The 17,783-nt window shown below is 40.5% G+C and overlaps 1 protein-coding gene across 9 annotated transcripts in view; it reads right to left on the bottom strand.

Annotated features, from left to right (window-relative positions):
* UTRN (utrophin) overlaps positions 1–17,783 on the bottom strand; it is a 565,993-nt gene that overhangs the window by 433,392 nt on the left and 114,818 nt on the right. For all 9 annotated transcript variants that reach the window (XM_055535865.1, XM_055535867.1, XM_055535866.1 and 6 more), the window contains one exon: positions 640–732. In XM_055535865.1, the coding sequence (XP_055391840.1) occupies positions 640–732 (93 nt within the window). The remainder of the gene's footprint in view (positions 1–639; positions 733–17,783) is intronic.

Here is a 17,783-nt window from a genome sequence, read left to right as displayed (position 1 = left end):
AACCTTATCTAAGAAAGGGATCAGTTTCTCCAGTAGGTGCCTACCCACCATCTGGTGCAAAAGGTAGAGTGTAACAACCCACACTCTTGCAAGAAAGAAATTCATCTTCAAAAGTGCATCTCTCTATACCTTTTATAGTAATTCTACCTCTGGTGTCAAAGTTTGTACCCATAAAATGCATCCTTTTCATTGGCAAAGTTACTTCTGTGTGAATATTAGGTGCCGTGCACCTAAAGTATCGAGTTGGATTTGATAATGAAACAAACATGAAGATAATACTGAAAATCTGAATAAAAATAGACATCATCAGTTTTGATAACTTTTTTTTAACCATTTGTTAAATAAAATTAAACATATTTGTCTCTACTTTCCACTATTCAGAATATCATACCTTCTTTACATATCCATCCTTCTTTGTAATTCTCTACTGCCTGAGAGCAATAAAAATAAAAAGTAATTTTTTGGATAAAAATAGAGGCCTTAATAAAGCCTAAATATAGCTCCATCAAAAAATTCATTAAAACCCTTGTTTTATGTTCCTGTATCAGCCTTTACATTGTAAGGACCCCCAGAGGGTCTTCAAGTATCAGCAATAAGAGATACTCCATTAGACTGGTTCTTGAACATAACATCTCTCACCAGTGAGGTTCCCGTGAGGCCCTCTAGAAGATCCAATAGCTTCCTTCCATCCTTGAGGTCTGTGAACATATCACTGATGGGTGGTTTTCCACTCTATAAAAGAAAAATACAACATCAGCAGCAGAAATTTCACACATAAATTGCAATTTTTTTTTTCAGTTACAAGTCTGGGTGATCAGCAGACAATACAAATTTGCCTTGTATGGAAAAAAGTACAAAGAACTTTGAATTCTATAACAAATGTTATAAGCTAAAAGATATAAACTGCATTATTTCTTAGAAAAGGAGTAAATAAAACTGCAGTTAATGTCAATATGCTTTGAGTATGGTAAATATGGTTGACCATTGAACAACATAGTTTAAATCCTACAGGTCCACTTACAGGCGGATTTTTTTTTTTTTAGTAGTAAATACTACAATTTGGCAATAAGGAGTTCATGATCTGAGCCACAGTCAGCTCCCGGTCTTGTTTTTGCTGACTGTATAGAGCTTCTCCATCTTTGGCTGCAAAGAATGTAATCAATCTGATTTCGGTGTTGACCATCTGGTTATGTCCATGTGTAAAGTCTTCTCTTGTGTTGTTGGAAGAGGGTATTTGCTATGACCAGTGCGTTCTCTTGGCAAAACTCTTACTAGCCTTTGCCCTGCATCATTCCGTATTCCAAGGCCAAATTTGCCTGTTAATCCAGGTGTTTCTTGATGTCCTACTTTTGCATTCCAGTCCCCTATAATGAAAAGGACATCTTTTTTGGGTGTTAGTTCTAAAAGGTCTTGTAGGTCTTCGTAGAACCATTCAACTTCAGCTTCTTCAGTGTTACTGGTTGGGGCATAGGCTTGGATTACCATGATATTGAATGGTTTGCCTTGGAAACGAACAGAGATCATTCTGTCGTTTTTGAGACTGCATCCAAGTACTGCATTTCGAACTCTTTTGTTGACCATGATGACTATTCCATTTCTTCTAAGGGATTCCTACCCACAGTAGTAGATATAATGGTCCCATCACTTCATGGGAAATAGATGGGGAAACAGTGGAAACAGTGTCAGACTTTATTTTTCTGGGCTCCAAAATCACTGCAGATGGTGATTGCAGCCATGAAATTAAAAGACGCTTATTCCTTGGAAGGAAAGTTATGACCAACCTAGATAGCATTTTAAAAAGCAGAGATATTACTTTGCCAATGAAGGTCCATCTAGTCAAGGCTATGGTTTTTCCAGTAGTCATGTATGGATGTGAGAGTTGGACTGTGAAGAAGGCTGAGCACCGAAGAATTGATGCTTTTGAACTGTGGTGCTGGAGAAGACTCTTGTGAGTCCCTTGGACTGCAAGGAGATCCAACCAGTCTATCCTAAAGGAAACCAGTCCTGGGTGTTCATTGGAAGGACTGATGCTGAGGCTGAAACTCCAATACTTTTGGCCACCTCATGTGAAGAGTTGACTCATTGGAAAAGACCCTGATGCTGGGAGGGATTGGGGACAGGAGGAGAAGGGGACGACAGAGGATGAGATGGCTGGATGGCATCACCGACTCAATGCACATGAGTTTAGGTGAACTCCAGGAGTTGGTGATGGACAGGGAGGCCTGGCGTGCTGCGATTCATGGGGTCGCAAAGAGTCGGACAGGACCCAGACTGAACTGAACTGAAATACTACAATATTATATGATCTGTGGTTGGTTGAATTCACTGATACGGAACTGGGACAGGAGAGAGTTAACTAAATTATTTGTGGGTTTTCAATTCTGCAGCATCAGCACCTATAATACCCCATGCTGTTCAAGAGTCCAATGTATTCCTGAGAAGGAAGAGGTGATAAAAATATAAATGAGCATAGAGCACCTGGGTGCCGAGACCAAAGAAAACAGCGTATTCTTATTGCAGCTCTACACTTTACATTCACAGTATAACCACGGCTTTCGCTATTTCCATTAATGGAAGCAGGTCATGTCGTCATCAATTTCAGCTCTCCAATTTCACTCTCTGGTGCTTGGTCTGTGCTTGGTCTGTATTTCTAGCTACTAACTTCTGAATGATTAGGATATTTTTGGCTCTGTGTCTAAACTCAGTATGAGTCCTGTATTTTAAATGACAAAACTTACATAATTTCTAAACTCTTTGTTTCCGATGTTGTTAGTTGTTCAGTCGTGTTCAACTCTGCAACCCCATGGACTGTAGCCTACTAGGCTCCTCTGTGCATGGGATTTTCCAGGCAAGAATACTGGAGTGGGTTGCCATTTCCCACTCTTGGGGAGCTTCCCAACTGAGGGATCAAAGCTGGGTCTCCTGAACTGAAGGCAGATTCTTTACCATTGAGCCACCAGAGAAGCATGAAGTTCCCCTGATGAATATATTCTATTGTCTAATGCCAGAAAATCCAAATTCATTCACAAATAGACCTTGTCTCTGTGTGACATCATAGTTGTATGCAACAGGACAATTTCTCATGGAAAATCTCAATATGACCATTAACTTAGTGAACCTAAATCACCAACCTAACTGTCTTCTAAATCACATGTTATTATAAAAATCAAAAAATTAATATTAGGTGAAAACGTTATAAAGCACAGTATAATAAATGTTGCATAATTATGTTGAATCAAATTATTCTCTTCCAACATGAAATCTCCAGAGATTAAGAGTCTTAGTTCTTATCAGTAATAAAGATATTTTATAACCATTAATTATTGTATCTTCATTATTCTTCGCTTTAAAAAACATGAAATCATACGAAACAGAATTATACTGAGCTTGACATGGATAATCAGGAAGGAAACCATTCTGAAGTTTCCTAAAACTTTGCATTTTCCCTTTTTTTCCTCTCCTCTTGATTTGTTACAATTTTGATTCTATATAACATATACTCAACCAATGGTTTTTATCAGGTGGCTTTTCCATAGTTCACATATTCTAAATGAAGGGAAGTATGGTAAAGTCTTCACCACAGAATCAGTAAAGAATAAACTATCATTTATTTATATCTGAAACAAGGCTGCTTTTTTATTTCCAGCTACCATTGCGTTAGCAGCAATGATGTCAGAAACACATGGATGATCTCCATCTATCACATAATAAACAGATTTGCGTGATGCAGGAGACCAGATCCAGAGGCAATGCCTTGAGGCAGAGCAGGAAAGATTCCTGCACATTAAAGACTTCTTGGGACGGTTCCATGTTTCCAATGCGGGGTATGGGTTAGATCCCTGGCAAAGAAACTAGGATCCCACATGCCTCGAGGTGTGGCCAAAAATTTTTAAAAATTTAAAAAAAATTTTAAAGACTCCTTACCTGCTGTCAATAAAAGCAAAGAGCAGAAATGGCCCCAGTCATCTGCTACCCCTACCTTCCTCCTCTCAAAACCCACCCAAGTACACTTGAGCAAAGTAGCCACCAAATACCCAGATTCCCTTTCAGGAAGAGGTGAACAACTCTGGTCTTAGAGCAAAGAGACAAGAATACAGATAAAGTTCATGGAAAAAACAATAGGGATATCCCAGCACAGAAAGGATCTTAAGAATACAGAGGACATAGGCAGCTAAATAATGTTCGGGCAGCATTTGTGATTATTGCTGTTTAGTCGATAAGTCATGTCAGACTCTTTGCAATCCCATGGACTGTAGCCCACCAGGCTCCTCTGTCCATAGGATTTCCCGGGCAAGAATACTGAAGTGGGTTGCCATTTCCTTCTCCAGGGGATTTTCCCAACCCAGGGATCGAATGCACATCTCCTATATTGATAGGTAGATTCTTTACCACTGAGCCACCAGGAAAGCCCCTGGGTGGCATTTATCCATTCTCAAATCCACTACAGTATCCATTTTCCAAAAAAGAAATAAAGTAACACAGACCAGCATAGAATAAAATATAGTACATATATTAGTCAAGGACTTCCCTGGTAATCCAGGGGTTAAGAATCCACCTTCCAATGCAGATTTCCATGTTCATTCTAACTTGCTGCTCAATCTCTGGTCAGCAAACTAAGATCCCACATGCCACAGGGCAAATAAGCCCTCGCACCACAACTAGAGAAAGTCCACAGGCCACAGTGAAGAGCCTGTGCACCGCAACAAACAGCCAGTGCAGCCCAAAAACAGAATAAACGCATAAATTGAAAAATATATAAATAAAAGTATTAGTCCATATTACAAACAGTTATGAATGCCCATTCAGAACCTAATTGTAGACCAGCCTCTTACCAGCCATGTACCTTTGGAAAAGTGGCCTTTCTACATCTACTGACTCATCTGATGGTGACAGAGATTCAATTAATGTTTGGAATTATCATTCATATCAGAAGCATAACCTTCATGCTTTCTACTGTCATAAAAGTGCCATAAAATGTCAACAACAGCTGAAAGAAAGGGTAAAACAAATAAGCACTTCATCTCAGGCAGGCATGTAAAAGCAAACTCAGAACTTGGGTATACGTTAGTGAATAATCCTGAATTTGAAAGATCTTCCGAGTCCCAAATTCACCAATTCAATGACCTGTATGGATACATCCCATTCAAAAACAATGAACATGATTCTACAAGAGCACACCTGCACTTTATGTATGCACCATGAGACAAGCATAACTCAGCAGCAAACGCAGTAGATTCTTCCTTAAGCTCCAGTGCTGCTCAGTGGTTAAAGCAGGCAGCATTCATCAAGAGGCAGCGTTCATTTTCCTGCATCAGACACCCTTTTTCTCTCTCTTGTCCAGCTCATTCATTTGTTCACTGAGCAACACATCTTCAGAAAAACTCCTTGTGAAGCATTCTCTTGAAACAAAGGTAACTGAGACATAGTTCTGTCCTTCTAAAAGTTAATCACTCATACAAGGTAAATCAATGCCTTTATATTTTTAAAAAACCAAAACAAATACAACAGTAACAACTCAACTGCTTTATTCATTTTCCAAATTTCAGGAAAATACTGATGGCAATCCTCATGAAATATGCTTTGTGCTGTGTCCCTATTCTCCTAACTCCCCCACCCCACTCCCAATGATGACATGGTCATTGTGACTTCCACCTGGTACCTTCAGAAGCACCACATACACCTGCAGGAAGGAAAATACAGCCCCTGGATCTCCTCAGTGAAGATTTTTTCCCTTAAATTAGGTTTCATTGCAATATAGATTATACTAAGCTCAGGAGACCCTGGTTCGATTCCTGAGTCGGGAAGATCCACTGGAGAAGGGATAGGCTACCCACTCCAGTATTCTAGGGCTTCCCTTGTGGATCAGCTGGTAAAGAATCATCTGCAATCCTGGGTTCAATCCCTGGGTTGGGAAGATCCCCTGGAGAAGGGAAAGGCTACCCATTCCTGTATTCTGGTCTGGAGAATTCCATGGACTGTATAGTCCATGGGGTCACAAAGAGTCAAGAGTCCGGCAGGACTGGTGACTTTCACTTTCATTTTCATGAAAAGACACTTAACATCCATTAGAGAGAGGCAAATTAAAATCACAATGAGAAACTTACCTCACATCTAAAATAGCTAATTTAAAAAGCAGCCACAACAGAAAATAACAAGATTGGAGAGAAATAACAAGTGCTGGGGAGCAAGTGAAAATACTGGGACCCTGTACTTTGCTGGCAACAGTTTAAGACGACACAGCCACTGCGGAACACTGTTCCGTCATTCCTCAAAATGTTAAAGTACCAGACAACCCGAAGGCAGGAAGGGACCAGGGCTCCTACAAATTCAAAACTGTGATCCAGAACTTACATGTAAAACACACATTCACCCTCCCCACACCTATGGCCAATCACTACAAAATACTGCATATTTCTGAAAAAATACAATTCAGGAATGTCCCAAACACAGATGGAAAGAACCATGACCCCTTTCCACCTACCAACTAGTAGAGTTACACCTGTAGGTATGGTGATTCAGTGCTTTGTGTCTTACAACAGAGGGCAGAAAATGTCTTTTGTAAAGGTTTAGATAGTATTTCATTTAGTCTTTGCCAGCCAGGAGGCCCCTACAGAAACTTCTCAAGCCTGTTGTCATGATGTAAAAGCAGCACAAGCAGTATATACACAGATAAGCCAAAGGGAACGGTGACTGTGTTTCAACAAACTTGATCTGTGAACACTGAAATCTGAATTTCATATACTGTCCATGCATCATGAGATCTTTTTTTGATTTTGCTTTCATGCGAAAAGTGAACTCATTGGAAAAGACTCTGATGCTGGGAGGGATTAGGGGCAGGAGGAGAAGGGGATGACAGAGGATGAGATGGCCGGATGGCATCACTGACTCGATGGACGTGAGTCTCAGTGAACTCCGGGAGTTGGTGATGGACAGGGAGGCCTGGCGTGCTGCGATTCATGGGGTCGAAAAGAGTCAGACACGACTGAGTGACTGATCTGATCTGAAAAATGTAAAAACCAGTCTTAGCTCATGGGCCATACAAAAACTGACAGTGGAAACATGAAAAGTTTAGACATAATAATAGCATGACTTACTATGTATCGGTTATGTTCTAAGAGATCAATACAGATTTAAATGCATTCTTTGTTTCTTTAAATAGAACTTTAAGGTAAGAAAACTGAGACACAGAAGTGACATGGCAGGTGAGAGGCAGAACCAGGCAATGATACTACAGGTCTGACTCCAAACCCAGGTTCTCAAAGTCCATACTGAATTGCAAATAAAATTATGAGAGCACGGGGTCCTGACATATAGGGAAGGAAACAGTTAATTAGAGGTGAGGTGGGAGGAGAAAAGGATGGGGTATATTTATTTAATGACTTCCCAAAGACAGCAAACAAGATATATGCCACAAGTAAATAAACTAAGAATGAAAATTCTGTTCCAAGTTCATGGCTTTAAAGCACCTCTGGTACTTTCAAATCACAGGCTCTAAACATGGGATCCACCCTCGGAAACAGCTGGAAATGTCAGAAGTCATTGCTGAATAAAAATAAAAGTTGATTCAACCCGACAGTTAAACTCTTATTTAGATTTTTAATTCTCTGCCGAGACTTATCTGCAGAAATTTCTCTGACAGAGAGAATACAGTTTAATAATTCAATTGGACAAATATTTGGTGAATACCTCCTTTGTGCCCGGCCCTGCAGAAATGCCAAACTCAAGTCACCCTCCCCATTTACAAGCAAGGGTTTCCATAGTTTTTCAATAAACACAAAATAGTACAAATGAATAATCCTGAATTTGAAAGACAAATAAGCCTTGAGCAGCATTTAGCCTTTTTTCTTGTTTAGTCACTAAGTTGTATCTGAATATTCTGCAATCCCATGGTCTGTACCCCGCCAGACTCCTCTGTCCCTGGGATTTCCCACACAAGAATACTGGAGTAGGTTGCCATTTCCTCTTCCAGGGAACCACCCCAACCCAGGAATTGAACCCAAGTCTCTTGTGTCTCCTGCATTGACAGGTAGATTCTTTACCACTGAGCCACCTGGGAAGCCCCCATAGATATGGCATCAGTTCAGTTCCGTCACTCAGTCGTGTCCGACTCTTTGCGACCCCATGAATCGCAGCATGCCAGGCCTCCCTGTCCATCACCAACTCCCGGAGTTCACTCAGACTCACGTCCATCGAGTGGGTGATGCCATCCGGCCATCTCATCCTCTGTCGTCCCCTTCTCCTCCTGCCCCCAATCCCTCCCAGCATAAGAGTCTTTTCCTATGAGTCGACTCTTTGCATGAGGTGGCCAAAGCACTGGAGTTTCAGCTTCAGCATCGTCCCATACACACACACACATATACACACTCTCACACATACACATATATAGTGTATATGTGCTGTGCTCAGTCGCTTAGTCATGTCTGACTCTTTGCAACCCCATGGACACAGCCCACCAGGCTCTTCTGTCCATGGGGTTATTCCAGTCAAGAATACTGGAATGGGGTGCCATTTCCTACTCTAGAGGATCCTCCCAACTCAGGGATCAAACCTGAGTCTCTCGTGTCTCCTGCATTGGCAGGTGGATTCTTTACCACTAGAGGCACCTGGGAAGCCCATATAGTGTACATGCCATCATATTTTTTGCATTCTTCTCAGGTCAGTCTGATGCCCCAATCAATTTTAAAATGATGCTCCAGCATCTGATAACATATTGTAAGTTTTATAGTCTCTCTCTCTCTTTTCTTTTGAGTGATTTTTTTGCAAGGAGTTATTTTAAAAACTCAAAAGAAGTGAATGATTTGCTTTAATACTTCTTTTAATATTTGAAAAAAGAATCTTTAATTTATGAATCCCAAATCTCAGCACTAATAAAAATGTACCTCTTGTAATTCTTTTTTTTTCCCTTAAAAATCAATAATGTATCAGTGAGCACTATGTACAATGTCATTTTGGTTAATTATGTGTATGTGTAAAAGGATTTCTTTTAAGTATTTTACAACAAAAATGTACTTTTTCTCTTGATGGCAGAATTAAAAGTGGTTTTAAAATGTCTCTTTGGATTTACTCTACCATCTAATTTTTGTAATGTGTATTAACGTATAAAATAAATATACACTTTAAAAAGTGAGGTGAAGTGAAAGTCATTCAGCCATGTCCAACTCTTTGTGACTCTATAGACTACACAATCCATGGAATTCTCCAGGCCAGAATACTGGAGTGGGTAGCCTTTCTCCTCTCCAGGAGATCTTCCCAACCCAGGGATTGAAATCAGGTCTCCCACATTGCAGGTGGATTCTTTACCAGCTAAGCTACCAGGGAAGCCCAAATCATTTTAAAAATGGTATCAAAGGAGCTTCTCTGGTGGCTTAGATGGGTAAAGCGTCTGCCTACAATGTGGGAGACCCAGGTTCAATTCCTAGGTTTGGAAGATCCCCTGGAAAAAGGAACAGCAACCTACTCCAGTACTCTTGCCTGGAAAATCCCATGGACGGAGGAGCCTGGTAGGCTATAGTCCATGGGGTTGCAAAGAGTCGGACATGACTGAGCAACTTCACTTCATCAAAGGTCCGTCTAGTCAAAGCTATGGTTTTTCCAGTAGTCATGTATGGATGTGAGAGTTGGACTGTAAAGAAAGCTGAGTGCCAAAGAACTGATGCTTTTGAACTGTGGTGTTGGAGAATCCTCTTGAGAGTCCCGTGGACTGCAAGGAGATCCAACCAGTCCATCCTAAAGGAAATCAGTCCTGAATATTCATTGGAAGGACTGATGCTGAAGCTGAAGCTCCAATACTTCAGCCACCTGATGTGAAAAACTGACTCATTGGAAAAGACTCTGATGCTGGGAAAGATTGAAGGCAGAAGGAGAACAGGGTGACAGAGGATGAGATGGTTGGATGGCATCACCGACTCGATGACATAAGTTGGAGCAAACTTCAGGAGATAGTGAAGAACAGGGAAGCCTGGTGTGCCTGAGTCCATGAGATCGCAAAGAGTTGGACACAACTGAGCCACTGAACTGACTGAACTGATCTCTAGTAAAAATTAAGCAAACTGATGAAATTAGGTTCATAATAATTATAAAGCATACAGCTTAATGGATGAAATGAAGAGTGCATAATCTTCAGTGCCTACTTTATGATTCAGTCCCATGGCGAAAGAGTGAAAGCTGCACTGCTTCCAACTGAAAAGCAAAACAAGAGCAATAAAATGCCAAGGAGGTCAATAAGCACCTTGACAAAGGAAAACCGGCAAAAGGCGCCACAGTCACTTAAAGAATGAGTGCGTGCATGGCTCTCGGCCAGTCTCTTTAAGAATTCATGGTGGTCAGCACAAGTCCTTATGAGCTGGACAAGATTCCATTTAGAAGCCTGTTTGGAAGAAGGGAGGGCAAGAGGAAAAGGAAGGAGAGAGATTCTAGAGAAGCAGATGGCTCAGGCAATCCAACTCACGCGACAGTAGCTACACAGCACTGATAATTGCTGTCCTCACAAAGGAGCCAAAGTAATGAAGGTGCATTTGCCTTAGAAATTATAGAATACCATAAAATACAAGTTAAATCCAATAATATCTTTCAGAAAATCAAAAGTTATACAGAGTGGAGTAAGTCAAAAAGAGAAAAACAAATGCCATATATTAACGCATACATATGGAATCTAGAAAAATGGTACAGATGAAACTATTGTGCAGGGCAGGAATAGAGACACAGACACAGAGAACAGACATGTGGACACAAGCAGGACAAGGGGGACAGGATCAACTGGGAGACTGGGACTGACATACATACACCACCATGCGCAAAATAGACAGCTAGGGAGACACTGCCGTACAGCACAGGGAACTCAGCTGGGTGCTCTGTGATGACCTAGGTGAGTGGGATGCAGGGTGAGGAGGTCCAAAAGGTGGGGAACATATCCATACATATAGCATATTCACGTCTTGGCACAGCAGAAACTAACACAACAGTGTACAGCAATTACACTCCAATAAAAATTACTTAATTATTTTAAAAGGTCATACACTATGTAACAAGAAGTGCCTCAGAAGGTAAAGAACCTGCCTTCAATGCAGGAGACCAGGGTTTGATCCCTGTGTCAGGAAGATCCTCTGGAGAAGGCAATGGCTACCCAATCCAGGATTCTTGCCTGGAGAATCCCATGGACAGAGGAGCATGGCGGTCTACAGTTCATGGATAGGACCGTGCAACCAACACTTTCAGTAAAAACAAAAGTAACTGAGATAATACTGAGAAAACCGGGATGATAAGGAACACAATCCTAAAAGAAATCAATCCTGAACATTCACTGGAAGGACTGATGCTGAAGCTGAAGTTCCAATACTTTGGCCACCTGATGTGAAGAGCCAACTCACTGGAAAAGACCCAATGCTGGGAAAGATTGAGGGCAGGAGGAGAAGGGGACAACAGAGGATGAGATGGTTGGATGGCATCACTGACTCAACAGACCTGAGTTTGAGCAAACTCCAGGAGATGGTGAAGGACAGGGAAGCCTGGCATGCTGCAGTCCACGGGGTCACAAAGAGTCAGACATGACTAGCCACTGAACAACAAAAGGCTCCCACACCCAGCAGCCAGGGGCAAGGCTACTTGCACACTCCATGAACAAATAACCAGGTGAGGTCTGTTGAATCAATAAACAATACAGCTCATTCCATATATGCTCAACTAGCAAATCAGTGGAAATAGCTGCAGAATCCAGTGCCTCAACAGACAGGCTTCTATGGAAAAGGGCAAGGCATCAGTTAGGGCATTGATAGTGGTAATGTAAAGGTAAAGAAAAGATTTCTTTTGTTTAATAAAGGAGAGGCAGTCACCCTGTCCCTTCCTTCTCCTTAGGGTCTCTCCTTAAAGACATAACAGGCCTAATTTGGGGGTCAGGAATTTGATAAATCCATCCTCAATTTTCCAGTGCAAAATAACAAAGACTTCAAAATCATCTCAGAAGTCTCTCAGGACATTGACAGGAGACCAGCACAAGGAGCATCCGTTTGTCTTTCCAGGAGAAACACACTTACTGTTCTTTGTTCTACTTTATTGTATGTTTGTATGAAATTCTGTCCAGATTTCTGGTCTTTTACTAACTATCTGTGTGCACCTCAACTGATACAAACATTCAATAACAAATCATGTTTTCTCTGTATTCTATGTCAAATAGAGATCTTGTAGTTGACAGGATTTTTTTTATTTCCCCAACAAATTATAAAAATAGCAGTGTCAGCTCCCCCTACTTCCCACCCAGTCTGACTCCCATCAGGACTGGTCATAGTTGAAGAGTGGCTACCAGTAGCCACTGGGGCCAAAAGCTTCCTAGGTCAAGTACAGTTGAAAACGGTTCCTAGATCTCCTAGCCCTCTTTAACAGAAAGAGCTTCTTTTCCCCGAAAACCACCATCTCTTTAAGAATCCTCTCTTTATAACTCAGTGGCCCACAGTGTCTTAGGTCTACACATCCATGTGCCAATCAGAGCCCATTTCTGAAGGTGGAGATGGTGGAGTCACATGGGCTGAATGCAAAAGCACAAGGTAGGTGGCTCTGCTCTCCTCTCTCTAGGCGAAGGCTGAAAAGCCATTTCCTATCAGCAGATCAATCCCAAAATTGATTATCAATGACAAAGGCTTAGCATATACAACCAAATTTCCAAACTTGTTTACCGGTTACAAATACTAAAGTTCAGTCGCTAAGTCAAGTCCAGCTCTTTGCAGTGCCATGGACTGTACCACACCAGGCTCCTCTGTCATCCAGTCATCCACCATCTCCCAGAGTTTGCTCAAATTCATGTCCATTGAATCAGTGATGCTTTATTTAACCATCTCATCCTCTGCTGCCCACTTCTTCTTTGGCCTTCAGTCTTTCCCAGCATTAGGATCTTTTCCTATGAGTCGGTTCTTCGCATCTGGTGGCCAAAGTACTGGAGCTTCAGCTTCAGCAATTGTCCTTCCAATGAATATTCAGGGTTGGTTTCCTTTCGAATTGGCTGGTTTGATCTCCTTGCCGTCCAAGGGACTCTGAAGAGTCTTCTCCAGCACCACAATTCAAAAGTATCAATACTAATAGGCTCAATCAAAATTATTTACTAAATCCTCAATATGTACAAACACAGCATGTTAAATAATGTTTAATATATATATTTTAACTTAACCACAGTAACTAAGTGACGGTCATGTTTGCAAGTATGTTTGGAACCAAACCAATCAAACTGAATGAAAACAACAACAACAAAAACCAAATATTTACATAATATAGCTAAAACATGTCAGGAAGCTGTTCAGGAATATGAAATGCACTGTTCTGTTTGCTTTATGGGTACTGGTGAATAGACATAAATTGAAACTTAAGGAACCACGTGAATGCTTACGGCCCCCTAAAATAATTAGTTGGCCACCATACACATATTCATGAAAATAAGTCAATAGTAAACTCAGTGTGTAACTCCAACTCAAATCTCTACTACAGATGTTATTTATGGTCAAACAAGGAAGCCTGTACAGTCTCCCTCATGACACTAAGAAGGGGACTAAGCACATAAAGGCAGCTTTTGTTGCACTCTCCTACACATCCTTTCCCACTCCTATTTTTGTGACCCTCCCCATCCAGTGTGAACAGTTGCAAACAACAGGACTCTGAAAGCAATGTCCCACTGTCTCCAAATGGAACATACTGGGAAAGCTCTTCACATTGAAATGGTTTTAAAATGCTTCACAGATTTCCTTTCTGATGTTCTACACATTTGAAGTTCAAGTTTGGAACAGTAACGAAATGAAAACTTGGCTCATCTTTGTCTTCGAAAAAGGAAAAGCAGAAATCTGCCCAAACTGAAGTTCAGCATTTTTAAGTGGGCCTATTCTCTACCTAACCTTTATTCTTTAAACTTCTTTTGAGAACTGCCTCACCAAACTGATAAAAGAGCTTCTGCAATTTGTACATCTCTGCTCTGACAGATGAGCAGTTCTGAAAGTCAGCCAAAGAAAATGCAGGCTTAAAGTCAGAACAAATTTTCAAACACTGAAAGAGTGAGGCCTTCGCTGCCTCCCTTGGGAGAAGAATCCACTAATAAACGAGCCTCTTAAAATCAGACTGAACAAAACACTCAAACTTCACCCACCAGACCATGGAATAAAGTGGGCTTAACGAGCCAATGCCTTTTTCCATTTCTGCTTTAAAATATATGTACAGCACAGATCAGGGGTACCACAAATTGGAAGGGTCCCTGATAGAGTTTTAATTTAGCATTCCTAGGTAATTATAATCTCCTATAAAGTTTCACAATAATGCCTCAATATTTCTTAGCAATATGAGGCAAGTAATTGTGCTCCAGTGTGTTTTATAGCTAAAGGAATAAAAACCAAGTGACCTGGCAAAAAAAAAAAAAAAAAAAAAAACTGGCTAATAATTTGCCCGAGGTCATAAATAAATGAGCAGCATACCCAGGAATAAGTGTTTAATTTCCAGATTCTCAACTCCTCTAGATAATCATTTTTTCCCATGCTTTCCATAACTTCTCAAACCCAACACTCCTAAATTATTCTACACTGTGTGACTTCTCAGGATAACCAGACTCCAAAGTGGCATGTATTCTGTGATATCCTAACAAGGACTTGCAGCAGAAAGAATATATATGTATAGTAAATGCTCTCTTAGCTATGAAAGTGTTACACAGTATTCTCAAACTCTTAACCAAACCCCTTATAGAGGAATGAATTGAGCAGATTTTAAGTTTTAAAGTTCATTTTTCATCATTTTGCACTAGTAGGTGCATCTTATTTGAAGAAGCCTCTCCCATAAATAAGAGAATCATACGTATTAAATCCAAATGATGATTTAACAATCTTTCCAGCACATCTCCACGACACCAGGTGAATGTGGAAACTTTGCATGGCTGGATTTGTTTTTGTGGATAAATGCAGCAAAAGCCCTAATGTTTGTTTCCATGAAATAAAGCAATTTATGCCATTCTGCACTCAATTCCACACTCTACTCCATCTATTTCCAAGACAATCACTTTCACCTGGTTTTTGGACATACATACTGTTAGGCATTTAAATGTATGTTTCTGTCACTGCCATTCATTTATTTATTAAGCCTACAGACACTCATTGAATGCTTACTAAATGCTAGAAGTTGTGCCAGTTAATAAAATAGACAATCCCTACACCCATGGAACATACCACCGTCTAGAAAAGGGAAGACAAGTATTTTGAGATGCAATTAACTAAAAGACAATTATGGTAAGTGCTTCAAAGATTAACACTTTAGCATACAGAGCATATCTGCCAGAGTCTGGGAGCTCAGAAAAAGTGTCCTTGGGAAAGTGACATTTAAGCTCAGGCAAGAAAAAGGAGTAGGAGCTGCCTAAAAAAAGATGGAGGAAAAAGAATGTGCTAAAGCCATGAGAAGGTCCATTGCAGTGGCCAGAGTATAATGAGCTAGAGTAAAGTGAAATTAGAGTAGATTGGAGGGGCAACTTCTTAGGCTCTTGAAAGCCAAATAAGAACAAATAGACAGCCATTGAAAGATTTTACTGAAGAGAAAGAGGTATTTAGGCTTACACTTTAAGATACACTCCAGCTATTCTGTAGAAAATAGAAGGAAGGAGATGGATAAGGTGAACCATGGAAAGGAAGACCTAGTGGTAGATTATGATAATGGCCCACATATTCAGGGATAAATTTCTCAAATACTAAAGTCATGACTCTCAAACAAATGTATTATTAAAGTACATTAAAGGCTTTAACTCATTAAGCAATCAGGAAACCAATAAGGTATTACAACTGGTTCAAAGAAAAAATTTTAAAACCACATGTTAAATGCAATAAAGGAAAGTTAAAATAAATTGACAACAGATGCAAAACCTAGTCTACCCAAGGGGAAATAATCAATTGCATTCCAGCCACTCTGCATTTTTATGGATAAGAATCATTTCCATTACTATCTGTTTTCTACAACTCACTGAGTTGTACAGTAGCTCAAAGATGATGGAAGGCAGATACAGCCTATGGCTGAGCTGACAGGATTCCCACAGATTTTCTGTCCATCATAAAGGCTTTTAATTATTCTTAACTCAAATAAAAATGATTTGGCAAAAGGGGGTGTCAGTGTCAGGAAAGATGGAGAAAAATGGACAATGTTGAATGTATATGGTACTAGAATCAACAAGATTTGGCATTTGAGACTTTGGTTGGCGTGGGGGGATGTTCAAGGAGATGTCCAGGGAAGGAATTTAAAACAAATTCCTAAATGGCAGAAGAGGCCACAAGGGTCTACTTGGATTTCTTAGCACAAGGACAGTACTGCTCTGTAGAGAGACTCACATTGCATGGAAAAAATAGACTCGATCAATAACATTTTAAAGTTCACCACAACATACCAAAGGACATGGATAAAAAAGAAATGAAATAAAATCCATTCCCTTCCATAGTACTTTATTTTCTCTTGCTAACCTCTGGAAAGAGGAGAGTGAAAAAGTTGGCTTAAAGCTCAACATTCAGAAAATGAACATCATGGCATCTGGTCCCATCACTTTATGGGAAATAGATGGGGAAACAGTGGAAACAGTGTCAGACTTTATTTTGGGGGTCTCCAAAATCACTGCAGATGGTGACTGCAGCCATGAAATTAAAAGATGCTTACTCCTTGGAAGGAAAGTTATAACCAATCTAGATGGCATATTCAAAAGCAGAGACATGACTTTGCCAACAAAGGTCCGTCTAGTCAAGGCTATGGTTTTTCCAGTGGTCATGTATGGATGTGAGAGTTGGACTGTGAAGAAAGCTGAGCGCCGAAGAATTGATGCCTTTGAATTGTGGTGTTGGAGAAGACTCTTGAGAGTCCCTTGGACTGCAAGGAGATCCAACCAGTCCATTCTAAAAGAGATCAGTCCTGGGTGTGCTTTGGAAGGAATGATGTTGAAGCTGAAACTCCAGTACTTTGGCCACCCCATGCGAAGAGTTGACTCATTGGAAAAGACTCTGATGCTGGGAGGGATTGGGGGCAGGAGGAGAAGGGGACGACAGAGGATGAGATGGCTGGATGGCATCACCCACTCGATGGACGTGAGTTTGAGTGAACTCCGGGAGTTGGTGATGGAGAGGGAGGCCAGGCATGCTCCAATTCATGAGGCCGCAAAGAGTCGGACACGACTGAGAGACTGAACTGAACTGAACTGAACCTCTGGATTACCTAGTGACACCAGGCCCAAATACAACCTGATCCCAAACTCAGCAAGAATCTGTGGGGAGTTTATGGAAATCTTCCAGTTCAGAAGTTCCCTTTTCTGATCATCAGTGTGGAAGCAGCTCGACTTACAGAATTAAAACAATGAGAAGAGAGGAAACAATGTGCTTGGAATTTAGTGTGACAGTTATGAGCTCTCCTCTTTATATCCAAATAATCATAAATCCTTTGATAACTGTGTTCTAGGCTCCTCCAGATTTCCTTCTAGACTTTGATTTCTTACCAGAAGTAATCGGAAAGGAAATGTTTCCAGGGGCAGCTCTACTTTGATATTTTTTTCTCCAAACAACCTTTTAATAGTAGCCATAATAAAAAATTAAAAAAAAAAAAAAACTGTTCTTGAAAAAAAAAAAACCTAATAGTGGTCTTAACAAAAGTTGTTCTTGAAAACAACAACAAGCTTTTAGCTTCCATGTCAGTCTACATAACTGGACCTTTTACTATAACTGATAATGTTACTTAATCATTTCATTGTCTTGCTAATAATTACAGGCTTCCTGGGGCAAAGAATTTACAAGGGACTTAAAGCCTTCATTTAA

The sequence above is a fragment of the Bubalus kerabau genome, chromosome 9 (assembly GCF_029407905.1).
Source record: "Bubalus kerabau isolate K-KA32 ecotype Philippines breed swamp buffalo chromosome 9, PCC_UOA_SB_1v2, whole genome shotgun sequence".
NCBI lineage: Eukaryota > Metazoa > Chordata > Mammalia > Artiodactyla > Bovidae > Bubalus > Bubalus kerabau.
Note: the sequence above shows the minus strand (reverse complement) of the source record. Positions and strands in the feature narration are given on the sequence as shown.